General features: G+C 39.6%; 1 protein-coding gene across 1 annotated transcript in view; it reads left to right on the forward strand.

Annotated features, from left to right (window-relative positions):
• Phka2 (phosphorylase kinase regulatory subunit alpha 2) overlaps positions 1–19,618 on the forward strand; it is a 101,350-nt gene that overhangs the window by 34,043 nt on the left and 47,689 nt on the right. Inside the window, 9 exon segments of the mRNA XM_032889580.1 lie at positions 4,611–4,769; positions 9,090–9,137; positions 10,135–10,303; positions 11,161–11,243; positions 12,342–12,422; positions 13,711–13,809; positions 15,826–15,972; positions 18,125–18,178; positions 18,760–18,882. Of these exon segments, the coding sequence (XP_032745471.1) occupies positions 4,611–4,769; positions 9,090–9,137; positions 10,135–10,303; positions 11,161–11,243; positions 12,342–12,422; positions 13,711–13,809; positions 15,826–15,972; positions 18,125–18,178; positions 18,760–18,882 (963 nt within the window).

Below are 19,618 nucleotides of genomic sequence, written 5' to 3' on the forward strand. Positions count from 1 at the left end.
ATCCCACTAAAATCAGGGACTAGACAAGCCTGCTTGCTCTCTCCCTACTTATTCAATATAGTACTCGAAGTCCTAGCCAGAGCAATCAGACAACAAAAGGAGGTCAAAGGGATACAAATTGGGAAGGAAGAAGTCAAAATATTATTTGAAGATGATATGATGATATTCCTAAGTGTCCCCAAAAATTCCACCAGTGATCTACTAAGCCTGATAAACAGCTTCAGAAAAGTGGCTGGACATAAAATTAACTCAAACCAATCAGTAGCCTTCCTTTACTCAAAGGATAACAGGCTGAGAAAGAAATTAGGGAAATAACACCCTTCACAATAGTTGCAAATAATATAAAAATACCTCGATGTGACTTTAACCAAGCAAGTGAAAGATCTGTATGATAAGAACTTCAAGCCTTTGAAGAAAGAAATTGAAGAAGATCTCAGAAGATGGGAAGATTTCCCATGCTCATGGATTGGCAGGATTAATATAGTAAAAATGACCATTTTACCAAAAACAATCTACAGATTCAATGCAATCCCCATCAAAATTCCTACTCAATTCTTTATAGAGATAGAAAGCTATTTGCAAATTCATTTGGAATAATAAAAAACCTAGAATAGCAAAAACTATCCTCAACAATAAAAGGACTTCCGGGGGAATCACTATCCCTGAACTCAAGCAGTATTACAGAACAATAGTGATAAAACCTGTATGGTATTGGTACAGAGACAGACAGATAGACCAGTGGAATAGAATTGAAGATCCAGAAATAAACCCACACACCTATGGTCACTTGATCTTTGACAAAGGAGCTAAAACCATCCAGTGGGAAAAAAAAGTTAGCATTTTCAACAAATGGTGCTGGTTCAACTTTAGGTCAGCATGTAGAAGAATGCAAATTGACCCATTTTTCTCACCCTGTACAAAGAAAGCTTAAGACCAAGTGGATCAAGGACCTCCACATAAAACAAGATTCACTCAAACTAATAGAAGAGAAAGTGGGGAAGCGCCTTGATCACATGGGCACTGGGCAAATTTTCCTGAACAAAACACCAATGGCTTATACTCTAAGATCAAGAATTAACAAATGGGATCTCATAAAACTGCAAAGCTTCTGTAAGGCAAAGGACACTGTTGTTTGGACAAAACAACAACCAACAGATTGGGAAAAGATTTTTACTAATCCTACAACTGATAGAGGGCTTATATCCAAAGAAGTTAGACTCCAGAGAGTCAAATAACGCTATTAAAAATGGGGTACAGAGCTAAACAATGAATTCTCAGTTAAGGAATATCAAATGGCTAAGAAGTACCTAAAGAAATGTTCAACATCCTTAGTCCGCAGGGAAATGCAAATCAAAACAACACTGAAATTTCACCTCACACCAGTCAGAATGACTTAGATCAAAAACGCAAATGACAACAGATGATGGGAGGATTTGGAAAAAGAGGAACACTCCTCCATTGTTGGTGGGATTGCAAACTGGTACAACCATTCTAGAAATCAGTCTGGAGGTTCCTTAGAAAATTGATCATTGCACTACCTTAGGACCCAGGTCTACCTCTCCTGGGCATATAACCAAATGGTGCTCCAACATACAACAAAGACACATACTCCACTATGTTCATAGCAGCCTTATTTATAACAGCCAGAAGCTGGAAAGAAACCAGATACCCTTCAACAGAGGAATGGATACAGAAAATATGGTACATCTACACAGTGGAGTACTACTCAACTATCAAAAACAATGACTTCATGAAATTCTTAGGCAAATGGATGGAACTGGAAAATATCATCCTGAGTGAGGTAACCCAATCACAGAAAAAACACACATGGTGTGCACTCATTGATAAGTGGATATTAGCCAAAAACTTGAATTACCCAATATACAATCCATAGACCACATGAATTTAGCTCAAGAAGAAGGAAAACTAAAGTGCAGATGCTTCAGTTCTTCTTCTTCAAAGGCAGAACAAAAATATTCATAAGAAGGAATATGGGAACAAAATTTGGAGCAGAGACTGAAGGAATGGCCATTCAGAGCCTGCCCTACCTGGGATACAAGCGTGTGTGTGTGTGTGTGTGTGTGTGTGTGTGTGTGTGTGTGTTTATCTACCAAAGCTCGATAGTATTGTTGATGCCAAGAAATGCATGCTGATAGGAACTGGATATAGCTGTCTCCTGAGAGGCTCAGCCAGAGCATGTCAAATACAGAGGTGAATGCTAGGAGGAAGCCATGGAACTGAGGACACAAGGTCCCTGTTTGAAGAGTTAGAGAAAAGATTTAAGGAGCTGAAGGAGTTTGCAACCCCATAAGATCAATAATACCAACCAACCAGAGCTCCCAGGGACTAAACCACTACCCAACGAGTACACATGGACTGACCCATATGTAGCAGAGGATGGCCTTGTTGGGCACCAATGGGAGGAGAATTCCTTGGTTCTGACAAGGCTGGACCCCCCAGTGTAGGGGAATGTCAGGGTGGGGAGGCAGGAAGGGGGTGTGGTTGTGGAGGGAACACCCTCAGAAGAAGAGGAGGGGATGGGATAGGGAGCTATGGATGGAAACTAGGAAAGGGAATAACATTTGAAATGTAAATACAAAATATCCAATAAAAAAGTTATCTCAAAGGGGAAAACAAATAAAGAAAACAGGCTGAGCAAGCCATGTAGAGCAAGCCAGTAAGCAGCAATCTCCATGTTCTACATCCACTCCTTTCTCCAGGTTGCAGCCCTGCTAGAGTTCTTGTCCCAACTTCCTCCATTAATGGCCTATGATCTGGATATATAACTTGCATAAACCTTCCCTTGCCAACTAGATTTTTGATCATCGTGTTTTTTGTTGAAACAATAAAACCTCTAGCTAAGACTCATAGCAATGTCAAGCAAAGACCCAAGACCTCTAAAGACATAGATCCATTTGAGTGGCTCACAAAAACCAGTGGATAGGTGTACGTGTAATATATTAAGCTGACAAGACATGCTTTTTTAAGATGGCAAGGTTCTAATTGTAAAAGTATATTTTATTAAGTATTTCTTTGTATATTTTCAGAAGTCAGCTGACTTCATGTGATACATTTCTTAACCATTTTATTTGGGGCTCAGAATTTTTTTATTAGTATTGGCTTTAAAAATATTGGACTGGGAAGACTGCCTGGTCTGGTCTTAGTGAGAGAAGCAGCACCTAACCCTCTAGAGACTTGAGGCCCCAGGGATGGGGGAGGTTTCGTGGGCAGTTGCGGTGGGGGGGGGATGGGCATATCCTCTTGGATACTGCAGTGGGGCACAAAGGAATGGGATGAGGAAATGTCGGAGGGTGGACCTGTAGGAGTATAATGACTGGACTGTAAAAAGGATTGATAATAAGAATAGTAATAATAATAGTAATAGTAATAATAATAATTAATAAATTGTTCTTGGCATATAGCTCAGTGATAGAGTTTTCCTAATATGTATGATGCTTCAGGTTCAATCCCTAGTACCCTCAAAAATAAATAGCTTCATTGACATATAATTTAGTTACTATACAATTTGTTTATTTGAAGTGTACAACTGGTTTTTAGTATAATCATGGGGTTGTACATCTTTGCCACAATTAAGTTTAATGTTCATTATAAAGAAAAGAGAAAACCAGGCTGGAGAGATGTCTTAGTGGTAAGAGCACTTGTTCTTGTAGAGGACCCAGGTACCCACATGATTTAAAACCACTTATAACTCCAGTTCTAGGGAATTTAACACTCTCTTCTGACGTCTGCGGGTACTATGTGTACACGTACACAGTGTATATGCATATATGCAGGCAAAATATTCATATACATAGTATAAAAAGAATGGGAAATGTTTTATTCACTCATTAGTTGCTAGGTACTTGTTTCTACTTTTCATCATTTATGAATAATGTTTCTACAGACATTTGTGTATAACTTTTCATGGGAAGGTCCAAACATTTTGTTGACCTCACTGCCTTTGTAGAATACATTGGTGATCTCCCATCTAGTGAGGGTTCCCATACACCCTTCTGCATAGCATCTTCTGTTCAAATGGATGAAGTGTCTGGATTGCAGACAGTTAGCTGAAGTCCAGACAGGCTTGGCATCTTTTCTGCATATACAGAGTTGGGAGGTGAATCAGGGCCCTGAATACAGCTATCTTACTCCAAGGTTCAGTGCTTTATCAACATGAAGGCCAAACAGACCTGAGGTTTATAATATACAGATTGGTAAAATCTAGTAGAGCTTTTCTGTTTGGTGTTTTCTTCTCTGTTATCCATTATGACAGTATGGTCTGGTTTGGAGGTTGAAAAAAGGACATAAGAATGAAAAAGTTCACCCATATAGAAGGGGAGGGGTTGGGGCTAGGGGGATGTTGGTCCAGAAACCGGGAAAGGGAATAGCAATCGAAATGCAAATAAGAAATACTCAAGTTAATAAAGATAAAAAAAAAGAATGAGAAAGTTCCTTATTATGCGAATGAAACATCTGAGATACAGAGAAGAGAAACTTAGGTCTCTGTGCTCTTTGCTCTTGGGTTCTCATCTACTTCCATAGGTAAACACTAATTGTATGAGACTTTATGAAGGATAATGTTAAGCATTTTTTTTTCTTTTCTCTAATAGAACCCAGTCACTGGGCTGTTATCAGCTAGCCATGACCAGAGGGATGCCTGGGTACGGGACAACATCTATAGCATATTGGCTGTTTGGGGCCTGGGCATGGCGTACCGCAAGAATGCTGACCGTGATGAGGATAAAGCCAAGGCCTATGAATTGGAACAGGTAATAATGACTTATACCAGTGTCTTGTCTGCTCGGTACCTTTTCTTGAACTAGAAAACACATGAGGAAATCGTATGTGTGGAACAGTTAGGGTACAGGCCCACCCTTCATTTCTACTACAGAATGCTTTGTGAAAGCATTCAGATGGTTGAAACCACACAAATTTTATCTTTGTGTTCGAGATAATAAAATGATAAAATCACCAATCACATTAAATCGGAAACATCCAAATTTCTACCCCCAACATTTTAATATGCTTAAATAATTACAGTTTTCTTATATATGTGAAAAATATTGTAAATTAATATGATTGTTTATGAAAAGTAGATGTATGGCCATCTACCACATGTACCAACTCCTCCTGTTGGGTACCAAATTGGCTGGAGGGGGAACAGCTGGTGTATCAGAGCTCGATATCCCAAAGCATGTGCTTTTCACAGTGGCAACATTCCAAAGAATATTTATCTAAATGTTGTTGCCACTGCTCAAAGCAATTTTGAAATTTCCTTTAACAATGCCTTTCTCTTATGAAATATAATAGTACCTTATGGGCCTATGCCAAGGTGTCCCCGTGAGAAATTACTCCATGTAACAATGTGGTATAAGAGGGTTTCTTTAGAGAAAGGGAGGGGCGCGAGATCTAGAGAAAGGGGTGGAGGCAGACAACTAGACAGGTAGAGAGACCACAGGAGCAGAGCCAAGGAGGCCAGAAAAGAGGATGGGGCACAGAGAAAGACAGAAAGGGCGGGGGGAGGGAATAGGGGACTGACACTTGGGAACAGAGAGAGGGAGCTGGGGTGGCAAGCAGAGCAGTCCCTTTATATGCCACCTGCACCCGGTAGTGGCAAGTGATGACATAAGCCATTGCTAGTTCCCTAAGGAGCATAGCAGAATCATCTGTAAGCTAACACTTTCTAGTTTGCATCATTCTATGAAATTAGTTTTATTAATTCATATTCAGCCTTTAGATTTGAGCCAAATTGGTGTTATTTAATTTTTGTGCCTGTGTTATTTGCCATATAGCTCAATGAAGGTATTTTATTAAGGTTTCTAAAGTCAGGGGCTGGATGTAACTCAGTGGCAAAATGCTTGTCTGGCATGCTAGAGCCCCTGGGTTCAATCCCCAGTACAGGAAAAAATAATTTCCAAAATCAGAAATCACGATACCTAGTAAGACAATTACTATGGTAAATATTCTACTCTGAGCACAGGAAATACTTTCAAATGTTTTGAATCATAGTGTTCAGGTACATTATAGGTGCTATTTCTTCATCACTGCTGAAATGAGCCAATTCAAGCCACATTAGATTATATTAAAGGCAGGTTGATTGGGAAGCTGCTCTTGGGTGAGTTCACTGGATTGAGGCCAGGGAGTCGCTATAGGAAAGGGGGGCAGTGAAAAGAAAGGGAGGGCAATGGTACGGAAGTGAACACACACACACACACACACACACACACACACACACACACACACACACACACACACTGGGGGGAGAAAGAGGAAGGAGAAGAGAAGAGAAGAGAAGAGAAGAGAAGAGAAGAGAAGAGAAGAGAAGAGAAGAGAAGAGAAAGCAGGAGAGAGACCACAATGTACGGATTATATAGTGAAGAGCCTCTGGGTTCAAGGGTCAGGGCTGGGGGATGCTGGAAAACCTAGAGGCCAGATCTACTTTGTTATGTAAAAATATGCACCTCAGTCATTTGTCCTTGGGTCTGAAACCACACAGTAAGGAACACTGAAATATAAAGCTATAATCACATTGTCAGGAGAATATTTGAGATTTATCTTTATAAAGATGGAGTATAGGGGATGGTAATTGAACTTAGAGCCTCACACCAGAGAAGCACACACTGTACCAACTGATCACCTCGCTCCTGGGATTTATCTTTAATCCATATATTCCTGGGTAGCCATCTTAGCTACTGGACCACTGGGCCCAGGAAAAGTTCTGAAAACTCAGTGTTGCTTGGTTACAGTAGCCAGAATGGGCCTGAGTGATAAACAGCATGCAGGAACTTTGACAACTGTGGGAAAGCTCAGAAAGGAGGCTTATCTTGTGGGAACAAAGTTTAGATCAGACAAAGGCTTGTTACTGAGCTGACAAAATCACTTAGTTTTTTGAAGAATGTAAAGTTTTTTTTAAATTGCAAATAAAAATCACTGAATGCTCTTCTAGAAAGACAGAATGAGTGAATCAGTTATTTGTTGGTATAATAATTTGACATCAGGTGTCTTCTTACACATCCCAGCCCCCTTGGAGGGGATGACTCACAAATATTGTATTTTCTGGGTTTGAAAAAGTGTGTCCTTGTCAGTTGCCCTGTGTTAATTGTTATTTGGAACCAGTAGAGCCAGGCTAGCAGGATCTGTTAATGTCACTTTAAAAGAAAGGCAGACTGCTGGGAAGGCCACCTTCCAAGCAAAAACCCCCAAAGCCAACTGGTTGGAGTAGGAAATGGCTTTACATAAGACAGGCAGCTGGAGCTAGGCAGAAGTACTAGCAGAAAAGCAGGACTTGATGGAGCGAAGGAAGCAGGCAGTGAGAACCATGTGGAGAGAGGGATTGGCGGACAAGTCCAGTTAAGTTAGAGGCTGGTTGAGTCTGCCTGAGCAAAAGACCAACAGCCTTAAACTTACAGATTTCTCCATGTCTTAATTATTAAACCTGAAGCAGAATCGTGAAAACCCCACAATATATATTTTTCTCTCTCTCTCTCTCGCAACATACATACACACACAAAGGTTGATTAAATTTTCTATTCCTATACCTAAACCCAAACAGACCACAGTGTTTCATATTTAATGTCTTTTCCTATTCGATATGTAGTTAATAAACTAAAAGGTAGGACCAGGCATAGTGGTATACACCTTTAATCCTAGTACTCAGGAAGCAGAGGCAGATATATCTGTGAGTTCAAAGCCAACCTGGTCTACATAGTGAGTTCTTGAACATTGAGGGCTGCATAGTAATAAATGATAAATACTAATGGAAACATTACCCTTTATTATGGAAAATAATAATCACTAGGAATCTTCAAGTAATATTAAGTTAGGGGCACATGGAGCTTGATGAACATACTCTTTCACTGTGTGATATTAGTTCATGTAGTTGGGGACATTTAGGGACCCTGGTACAGATCCTTAAGTTCCAATATTCTTCACTTCTGTAATTGTTAGGATTAGAATATCCCCACCCTCACATTTCCAGATGTTTTCCTACTACAGGGGATTGACAATATCACTCCAATTGGAAAGCATTGCATTTCTTCTCATTGGGAGTAGGGGTGTTTTGTTGTTGTTGTTGTTGTTATTGTTGTTGTTGTTGTTGTTTGAGGGGAACTCAGTTGACAATTTATACATTGTCTACCCTGTAAGAATTATAACAGTGCTTAGTTTACCTTTTCTGCCTCAAAAGAATTTATAAGAAAACTTGGAATTATATTAGAGCATGCTAGTACTTCAGAGGAGGGAGGGTCTAAGTTGCAGACCTCACTGACCAGGAACTTTCAGGCCCTTTACTCTGCTGTCCCCTAAAAGGCATGGTATGTGCCCTGATGTGCCCATGCCTGTAAGTGGGAACATTCAGTCCGTGCTGTCTGATCATCAAGGCTCTGTTTTTCTCTTCCTCTTGTCGTCACGGAAAGTTAAGAAATGTTACTTCATCTCCCTCAGGCTCAGCTTCCTCATCTAGAGACTGGGGTAAAAGTACTGCTCAACTCAAAAGGCTAGTGCTGGAATTCAAAATAATAGACATTAAGTGTTTTTCATAGTGCCTGGATGTGATGGCTAATTAATTAATTAATGTATTATATGATTAATAATCATGCTGGTGGTGTTATAATCAGTTGCCACATTATTAACAATCACACCATTAAAGAAAAACCTTGGCTACCACTTTGTATTGTGTAAGAACTTGTCAATGGTCCAATAATTGGTCACAAATGGCTCTTTTGTAAAAATAGCATTACTTTTGACAGACGCGTAGGCTTAATTGTCCCCAGGTAACAAAAATAAATTACTAAGAAAAAAATGTAACATAGAGTTCCAAAATACTAAGTTCATAAGAATGTCATCTGGGAGTCATTGAATCTCCAGAACCCAGATGCATCTGATCAACCTTTTATTTGGGATAAACTAGATTTTGTATACTTATTTTGGATGGAGGAAAGTCCTTGTAATGTGAATAATCAGAATATTTACGTAGAGTTGGGATCTATCTTTTGTGGAATATTGCCAGACAACGCTGGCTTAGTGGCCTCAAAGGAGTAATCAGTTTTCTTAAAGCAAGAAACTGTAACTGATGCCTCTTATTTCTACAGAACGTAGTGAAGCTGATGCGAGGTCTTCTCCAGTGTATGATGAGACAGGTAGGTGAAATGTGACAAACTTGTACCTACAGAACATTAGAGTCTAACAGAAATATTTTGTGTACTTTCTCTTTTTAAAATTATCCTCAATAATTTTATTATGCTATAGAACCATTGTCCCAAAGGACAATTTCTTTCAAAGACCCTCTTTCAAAGATTTCTGTGTATAAAAAAGAACGTATCTTTTTTTAATTAAGAAAACCAAAACAATATTAAAACCACTCAGAAAGCCATGCACTACTTCTTATATATTCTGTGTGTTTTTACCTCAGATTGAGAGCTTGAGCCTTTAAAGACAGTCATTATTGGGAATGAGTTAGTGGGTCAAGGCACTGATCACCAAGCCTTAAGGCCAGAGTTCAGTGCTGAGACCCACATGCTGGACAGAGAGAAACAGTTTCCACAAGTTGTTCTCTAGCTTCACATGGATGCCCACACACATACACGCACACACAAAAAGATAAATAAGTTAAATCATTTCTTAAAATTGACATCATTTGCTGATATCCTCAGTGTAGGGTAGATGAAAGAGTTCATTGCCATACTATACATAGACCCTTACACTAGACTCTGCACTGCTTCAGAGATGCATGTGATGCCATCCACCCTTCACTGGAGTATCCAAAGACATTGTGCTTTTCAGTGTGTTAAGAAAAGAGAAGTTGAAATTTAGACAGGTTCTTTTCCTCCCCTCCCTATGTCCTTGACAACCTACCATGTACCCCTGCTGAGAGTCTGTAGACAAGGATCCCTTTTGACCTCACCTGTGCAGAGCTTTCTAAAAACTCTGTGGGCTGAGGTACCTCCATTAAAGGAGTAGGAAGACTCTTCACCATGGCCCATGTAGTAGTGGTCATTAGCAGCTATTTCCCATTCTCCTGACTCTCAGAAATCACAGGTAAGAGAGGTCTAGTAGATCAGTGATTATCCCTAGATATGACTTCTGCCAGCTGTGACCCTGTATACGTGTGTGGAGCCAATTTGCCTTCTTCCTCAGGTGGATAAAGTGGAGAAGTTCAAGCATACTCAGAGTACCAAGGACAGTCTACATGCCAAGTACAACACTGCCACATGCAGCACTGTGGTGGGTGATGACCAGTGGGGCCACCTCCAGGTGGATGCCACCTCCCTCTTCCTCCTGTTCCTGGCCCAGATGACTGCCTCAGGTAAGCCAGGCCATTTGAGGACAAATGAAAAGTGAAGGGAGGAAATGTCGCTGTAATATAACAAAATACCAAGATGGAGAAATTTAAGCAGAATGGAAGTTTATTTTCTCGTTGCGCTAGAGGCTGAAAAGTCCAAGATCCCAACAAGTTCAGCTGTCTGCTAAGAACTTCATCCTCTAAAGAAGTAGAAACTGGTGTCTTCACGTGGCAGATGAATTGAGAACTGAATGCTGTGTGAAGCCTCTTTCATAAGGGAGGACCCGCAGAGCCTAAACTCATATGGACCCCCACATCTTAGTACTTTCACATTAGTAACACCGAATTTCAGAGAGACACATGCAGAACACACCAAGTAGTACTAGGTTACTACAAATATAGAATTAGTAGTAGGTTATGCAGAGGAAAAGCATGCTTCCCTATGTGATATGGCAGGAAATAGAGGAGACTGGTCTAAGACCTGCAGGCAGAAATTCGCCTCTACCTGGGCATATGTACAGTTTTTGCTTTGGCTCACTGAAGGCTGGGGACAGTGCCACTGATATTTCTGAACTAGAATCTTTGTTTTGTCAGTATCTTCTCTGCATAAACAACATGCTCCAGAGGCACACGCCTTAGTCCCTTAGGTAGACCTGCGGTAGTGTAGCTCACCATACTCCCTGTTTTTGCTTTTACTTCCCTTCTTCTTTCTGAGATTAGACATCAGCCGTGGGACTTACTTCAGAATTAACTGTTGATGCCCAGTAAGAAAAGTAAAGATGTGATAAAAAAGACTTATTTGTTAGCAAAATAATTGTTGAATCTAACTGGCAACTCTCTTTGTAATATTCCTTCCCATCCTCACTGCTTTTCTTTATTAGGTTTGCGTATTATTTTTACCCTCGACGAAGTGGCCTTCATACAGAATCTTGTCTTCTACATAGAGGCTGCATATAAAGTTGCTGTAAGTTTCCATGCTGAAGACTGGTAATTTTGGCCTCACCCTGTTCTTTTTTTATATATATAGTTTTTTTGAGATTGTACTATAATTACATCATTTCCTCTGTCCCTTTCTCCCTTCAAACCTTCCCATATACCACCTTTCTTTCAAATTCATGGCCTTTTTTCTCTAATTGTATACATACACACACACACACACACACATATTTAATATATAAATATAACCTGCCCATTCTCTATAATGTTATTTGTATGTATAATTAAATTCAGGACTGACCATTTCATATTAGATAACCAATTGGTGTGCTCTTCGCTGGGGAAGACTGTTTCTTCCATAGTCAGTATTCCCTAGTTGTCTGTAGTTCTTTGTGGTTGAGGCTTCATGAGCCTTTCCCCTTCTGTGCTAGCATGTCTATTGGTGTCTATTGGTGCCTTATTTGCTCAGGTCATGTTTTGGCAGCCATATTGGTTTTGATTCTTGTTGTATTTTGCTCTCTCCATCGTGTATGTTGCATTTTTGAAGCAATATGTGATAGTTGAGTTTTTTTAATAAAAAGATAAATCGCCAAAATTTAGGTATACATGTATTGAGTCTTCTGTGTGACAGTATTCTGAATTAATTCGTATCAATGGATCTTTAATTCTATGTATGTTCAGTGTGTCACTTTTGACCTTAGCCTCAGTTACTTGCTAAACATTATTTTTTAAATGAGATAATGCTAAAAATAGCTTTTGAAGTTATTTTAAGTAAGTCCAAAGGCATTGGCCAATTAGAGGGGTAGCCCTTTGATTTTAAGATAAGCAAAATTGTTTGTTTACTGCAAACTGAGTTTGTTACAAATTAGTGCCTTTTAGAAATAAACCTTCAGGGTGTGTTTGTCTGTTTTATTCCATTTGAATATTTTCTTCTAAAATTCAGTACAGAGGTTACCTAGGCTGAAATTGATCAAGAACAAAATGTGAGTATATAAAGCCACAGTTGAGAGCCTTTCAGAAGCTACATTCATGTTTCATTGTATGTGTGCGAACATAAAGAAACTGCCTTTCCATAGTATTTCTCAACTACTCCCCCACATCTGATAGCTGCCCTTTTCTCCCCCAGGATTATGGAATGTGGGAACGTGGAGATAAGACCAATCAGGGCATTCCAGAATTGAATGCAAGCTCAGTGGGAATGGCCAAGGTGACATTTGCTCTCTTTGCTCTCTTTCTGTGTGTGTTTACTGCTTTGCCTGTTTCCCTTCTTTAGCAATTTGGATTTAATAGGATTAGTACTTTTTTTTTCAAAAGTCAGCGGTAAGTATACGAAATCGAAGTGGCACCTGTATCCCAGCCAAGTGAAATTAAAGTTCAAGAAAATAGATTTCCAAATCTGCATGTGACAGAAAAATAAGTATGTTGTGCCCTTACTATTTGGTGTGTCACCCATGTGTCCAAGGTCTTGCTATTAAGCTGTCCTCATGATGGACAGACTCCTCTCTAGGTCATGTTAAAGAATATGAGATGTACATCTTTGAATCTACAAGATCAGATAAGTAACAATAATCAGTGAAGCTAGCCAGATCGAAAGCTAGCAGGGTGAAAGGGAGATAATAAGAATGCTAGGAACTTTCCCTGAAAGTTTTTCAACTCAAAATCATTTAGAACAATGATCTTCTAGCCAGCATTGTAATATGTGACTTGAGTCCCAGCCTCTAGAGTACTGGGGCAGGATGGTGATTTCAACCCAGTAGTCTGGGGACGACCAAACAGAATAGTGCATCTCTGTTCAAAAAAGGAAAAAGAGAAGGGAAGAGATGAGACAAGGCAGGACAGTGCTGAAGACATGGAGAATGAACAGAAGGTAAAAAGGAGAGGGATAGGAAAAGATTAATAAAGCTAAACACCGTGTACCCATGGGGCACATCAAGCCTGTAAGCCAGTGGGGCGAAGCTCTTGCTATCACATTTAGTGTCCCTCCTTCCACCTCCTTCTCAACATGGCCTTGAACTGCTTAGACAGCATGAAGGCTCCAGAGCCACACAGTTTTAAAAGAAACAACAACTATGTTCTGTTTTAGCAAACTGACAGAAAATATACTTTTTTTACAAAAAACAAACTAATGTTCTCAATTAACCATGTAGTAAGTTAACCGCTAAAATAGGTGAAACAAAAGCCAATTCTGAGTTAATTTTAGTGCCCTACACATGTTGTTAGAGACTTGTTAATATTCCATCTATTGGTAGAATATTAATTTCATATGAGGAAATATTTTCCTTCTTATTCATAGAATGAGTAGTGTCCTACTGAAAAGATCTGAACTACTAAAAATGAAGAGAGGCCATGACAATAGGACTCTAGTTAGATTTTAAAGACATTCTTCATTGTCATTAGAAGAAACATGTATGTTAGATTGCTTAATGAAAAAGAGTGCCACATTGGTATGCATGTGTGTTTATTAAAAAGAAAATAATTCTTACCTATTTTTGTAGGCAGCACTCGAAGCAATTGATGAACTAGATCTTTTTGGAGCCCATGGAGGACGCAAATCGGTGATCCATGTCCTGCCTGATGAAGTTGAGCACTGCCAGGTAACCAGTCAGAGCTTCAGAAAGTGAGGAAGAAGAATCCCTGGCCAGGAAAGGGTTGATCCCCACTCTGGTTACTGGTTTGACTTCTTTATGATTCAGCTTCATCATTCATAAAGCAAGCATTTACATAGGCATCTTCTCTTCTGCCTCAGAGTAACTGTAAGGATCAGAGTACATGAACCTGGGCAACTTGCCCAATTACTTTGTAGCCAGAAAGTACTGTGCACACATAAGCTGATGATTCTCTTTGTATTGAGCTAACAGCCAAAGCATCTTGGTTGTGCTAGAAGCAAAATCTGTCATCTTTGTTGTTGTTGTTGTTGTTGTTGTTGTTTTTAGTATATAAATGGGTTTCTCACAGATTCATTTCCTGGGAGCTCTCCCATTCTAAATGGAGTGTCTCACTAGTGGTATTTCACTTGAGGTGAGGAGGCATCGTGTGCAGAGTGTGTGAGAGGAAAGATGAAATGAGAATGAAAGAGATGGCAAATTCATATCACAGAGAAAAATAATTGGGGCAGTGTAGGGGATGCCATTAAGCAAGGTCCTTATTTGGTAGCAAATGATCAAACTTAGTATGGACATTCTATATGCTGGGAGTAGGGTGAATCAGATACCAAACTATGTATGATGGTGCATGCCTATAATCCCAGGAGGGAGAGGCAGGAGGACCAGAGTTCAAGCTTATCTTCCACTACATAGAGAATTACTAAATTCAAGGCTAGCTTAAGCTACATAAGAACCTGTCTTCAAATAAACTAAACCCCAAACACTTGTAAATAGCTTCAATAGGAATTTGTGTTTCTAGGCTGAGAAACCCTGAAAAGGAGCAATTATAGCCATGTACTTTATAGTTGCACTTTGGTCAGTGAGGAATGGCATATGCTGTGCTATCAGTGTATGTTGTCTCTCATTGACCAAAATGTACCAGACAGCCTATACATGTTTGTAAGTATTTATACAATGAGAAGTCATCTAATACTTTATTTCTCAGACTATACCACTCAGTATTAAGTGATTCATTACTATAGTTAAAGAACTGAGCCAAGAATCAGTTGACTCTAAAAAGGTTTTTTTCTGAAGGGTTCCATTCAACTTAACTCTACCTTCCAGCTCATTCCATTTCCCCCGCCAAGCATAGTCCTTAATGAGGTATCCAGTGTTTTCTTAGAGTTTATATGAATAGAGGAATAATGATATATGGCTTAATAGATATATAGTCTAGTGGTAAAGTATAAGCTGGGTTAGAATCCTAGCTTGAGCACTTACTGACTGCATGACCTTGGGCTTGAATCCTGTATCTCAGAGTTCTTGTGTATTAATTTGGCATAATACCGCATCTCCATCTTCATATGGAGGATTTAATGAGCTCGGGTTTGCAGGTGTCTAGCCTATGTTTGTACACATACTAGATCTCAAAATTAGCTCCTTTACAATCCCCAATGTTTCTTTATAATTCTAACCTCCTAATTTTATAGTTCTTAATCTAGCTATTATTGAAGTCATTATTATAGTACCTCTGATAACCTTTAAAAGATTCTGGAACTAAACTAATTCTTAGTATTCTGTCTGACCACTCATGAAATCTTCTGAATTTTCCTCCTCTGTAAAACACTAACTTACCTAATTCATGTGAACCCATTCCTCTGCCCTGGGCCTGTATGAGTGTCCCTGTCTGGTTTCTGTCTTCATGGCCAAAACAGCTTGACTGCTGACACAAATGGCCCTGTAGTGCCTCCCCATCAGTGGACATGGAAAGAAGGCAGATGAGAAGGTCCTAATGAGACTATATCATATTCCCTTCAACTCCCTTTCCTCTTCAAAGGAAGAGGGATCACTGTTTGTGTGGCTAGGTAAGCAAGGTGGCCAGCAGATGTCATGTTGATAAGACCAAGTCCTTCTGCAAATAGACAAACTCATGTGCATGTTTTCTTGAGGCAAAGGTGATGATCCCTAGATACTATATCTAAGTAGCCATGCCTCTCTAGCTTAAACACTTCTTTGTTTTTTATTCAGTCAATTCTTTTCTCCATGTTGCCAAGAGCATCAACATCTAAAGAAATCGATGCTGGACTTCTTTCTATTATTTCTTTCCCGGCCTTTGCAGTGGAAGATGTGAACCTTGTGAATGTGACCAAAAATGAAATTATTTCCAAGCTTCAGGTAAGCATTGGCTGTGTTAGTGCCCTGTGTTCAGCATTAAATGCCACATTCCTGTGATAGCATGGAACAGCTCATCCTAGAATGACTCACAGGGTATGTCCAAAGTATAATCTACAGGCAAGAAAGAACACAAAGTCTGAGTGATTAAGGAACTTGAGTTTCTTCTAAAATAACAGAACTTGCAACCAAGCAGCTTCCTTTGAACTCCAGTCCTTATCTTTGCTGTATCTCTAAGACAGGGCCGTACTTGAATAATTAACCCTTTAGAGGTTATAGGAAGACTCTTTGAGAATCGCCTGAAAACTCTATAGACCTTGCCAAACAAAATGGCATATCCAAGTGCTTGCTGTGCAAGCATGAGGACCTGAGGTCAGATTCCCAACACCCATTTAAAAATCTAAACACAGCAGGACACATCTGTAATTCCAGCACTGGGGAAGGAGAGATGGGCCTAATGTTTGCTGGCCAGCCTGACCAGCTGAATTGGTCAGCTCCAGGTCAGTTAGAGACCTTATGTCAAAACAGTAAGGTGGACAAGGATTGAGGAAAACAGCTGACATCAACCTCTAGTCTACATATACACACAGATGCACATGCATATACTTCAATACATACACATGCACACACACATACATACACGCAAAAGAATAATACAGAAATTACAGTTCTGACTAATGGGTAAAGAAAATATAATACACACACACACACACACGAAATGGAGTATTATTAATTTATAAGAAGAATAGGTATTTCATTTTCAGGAACATGGATAGACCTGAAGATCATCGTGTTGGAAAAAACATGTCAGAAACCAGTAAAGGGAGAGAGGAATAAGTTAATAAGGAGAAGAAAGATGAGTATTGCATGTTTTTGATAACATGGAATGTGCACACACATCACATAAAAGGAGAAAGGTTGACTTCGAAGAAAATAAGCCGGTAGATGGAAAAGGGGAGACAAGAAAGTAATAATAGGTAATAAGAGCAAAGTATTATGACAGTCTCATAAAAATATAAAGTATTTTGAAATGATTTTATTATGAGATATAATGAAATATTTTTGTATGCTAATAAAAATTCGAATCGTGAAAATCCATTACTACATTCGGTGAAATGTAGTAACAAGTCACTAAGCTGAGATAATGTTATATTCTCAACAAGTAGAAATCTATAAAATTATCCATGAATTTAATGTTCCTAAGTCAAAGCTTACATGCTGCTGTCCCACATAATATTCTATAAGAAATGCCTTTGTCCCTTGGAAACTAAGCAATCGAAGAGTCTCCAATCATATTCTCAAAAGAAAGCAACTGGGAGAGTCAGGCTCTGCAGAGCAAAGGGAATGATTTAGGTAGCTCCACTTGAAAGGGCTAATTTAATGTGATTAAAGGGCATTGCATCTATATCAAATCCCTGGGATAATTCCCAGAACAACATAGAACTTGGACAGGCACCCAGGACAAATAATAGCCAAGCCTGCCAGGACAGCACCACCCCTAGAAGAAACTGAGAGAGGCATCCAAAACTGCCAGCCAGGGATTAGGGACATCAGATAAGACACCATTGCACCCAGCCTCCTTTCTTGACTACGAGGAAGCTGGAGAGGAGCCCTGGCATATGCAGCTGGTAAAACAGCTACCACATAATGAGTGCAGGAAGCCCTTTTCCCACACCTCTACCTCATAACCCCTTCCCCCTCTTCCATGCCTTGCCAGGCCTCTGAAATAGACCCTCTTTAACATGCACAGCTCACATGCACTGAGTTTGCAGAGAAGCCTTTTAGCTTTCCAGGTATACACACAGGAGTTAGCCATTCCAAATATCAGTGGCTTCTTCACCTCATGAGGATATCTTCACATCTACATCTGATACTGAAAGAATGGCCACTCACTGCATTCTTGATAATGATACTTGCAGCCCCTCCCTGGACTGTGATGGAATGCTTCTTTATTCTCTTTTGAGTGCAGTCAAGTCTGAATTTGCTTTGCTTGGTATTTAAAAGAGAACTCTTTACATTAAAGCAAATAACACTGGTCCATATTCTCCCTGAAAGATTCATGGGAAAGAAGTTGAAGGACTAACTTGACTTGAAGTAAAAAGACAAAGGAAATTTCTTTTGATTTCATCAGCTCTACTTTTCTTCAATTTACCAGGGGCGTTACGGATGCTGTCGCTTCCTTCGGGATGGTTATAAAACCCCAAGAGAGGTTGTATTTAAATATTGTTTCTTATGTTCCTTACCTGCTCTATATCTGCTTGCCACAGTGTCATTCTCCCTCTACTGATTATAATTATATGTTGAATGTTGGAAAGGAAAGTATTAATTTTAGAGTCAGAAAGCCTGAAATTATATAGAAAAGACTGATCATCAGGTCAAGCAGTAATGAAAAAGCAGCTTGTAAATCAAGGACAAGTAAGTGTAGCCTACATGTTATTTTTTGAAAGATCGTCTGTAGCCTTCTCCTTGAGTTTTATTGCCTAGTGCTAATATAGTGATATAAATGAAACAGCTGGATCATCTGCCAAGGTTTGTGATAGGCAAATTGCTCTTTCTTAGAAAGGTAGGGTAGTTCAATGTAATCAAATACCGAGGAATCCTGTGTGTATTTCTAATTTAGTTTCTAAAATTTTTCTCAAACTAGCATTTCCCTATGATAGGAGATTCCCAATCATAGCAGCCTATAAGCTGTATTGACTGAGACAGGCAAGGGAAACTCAGTGGGGCACAGTGGCATTGCATATGACATCTAGCATTCTTTTCTAAAAGTTTTGGTGTATTTGGTTCTAGGACCCACACCGATTGCATTATGACCCGGCTGAACTTAAGCTTTTTGAAAACATTGAATGTGAATGGCCTGTGTTCTGGACTTATTTAATCATAGATGGAGTCTTCAATGGTGATGCTATTCAGGTGAGGAAATGCTGGATATTTAGTCATAAGCCTTTTCATCCCACTGGTAGGCTGATGACTATTAGCATAGAGTTATTAAGAATTAATTTCATCGTTTCAGTTACCTGTTGCCATTTTCAAAACCTTTCTAAAGCCTAGCGAATTAAAGCAACAGCTGTTTTATTGATTTGTTTATAATCTGTTATTTGGGCAGAGCCAGATTGTCTCTCCTTTTCCCCTTGTCACATAGAATAGTTATAGGACTAGAGGACCTACTAAGATAGCTTCACTCATGTGGCTGGTAAGTGAAATCTGGCCACCAGCTAAGGCCAAATGCTCAGCTGAGCTGCGGCGGTAGTCTGATTGCTCTCCATGTACTTCACTTGGGCTTCTCACAGCAGTAGTTATTACACTTTTCACACTGTAGTCTTTTCCCCGAGAATGTAAAAGCACAGGCTGACAAGCTTTCTTAGTCTATTACAGAACTGGCAAAGTGTCACCCTCACATGGTCAGTAAAATGGCTGTCACATATTCAAGAGTTGGGGTCAGGGAGACTGGACAAGGACATGAGTGCTAGGAGGCATAGTTCTGTCCGTCTCAGACAGGTATTCCTTTCATTACTCTGAGATCAGTGGGCGCTTTGCTGCTGTTAGTGATACTCTCAGATACCACCTTGTTTACTATATCAACCACCTAACTTCTCCCAAGCTTCACTCCCTGTTCTTTCCATTTTCTACACCCGAGCCATAGGGACTC

This window comes from Rattus rattus, chromosome X (genome assembly GCF_011064425.1).
Source record: "Rattus rattus isolate New Zealand chromosome X, Rrattus_CSIRO_v1, whole genome shotgun sequence".
NCBI classification, from domain to species: domain Eukaryota; kingdom Metazoa; phylum Chordata; class Mammalia; order Rodentia; family Muridae; genus Rattus; species Rattus rattus.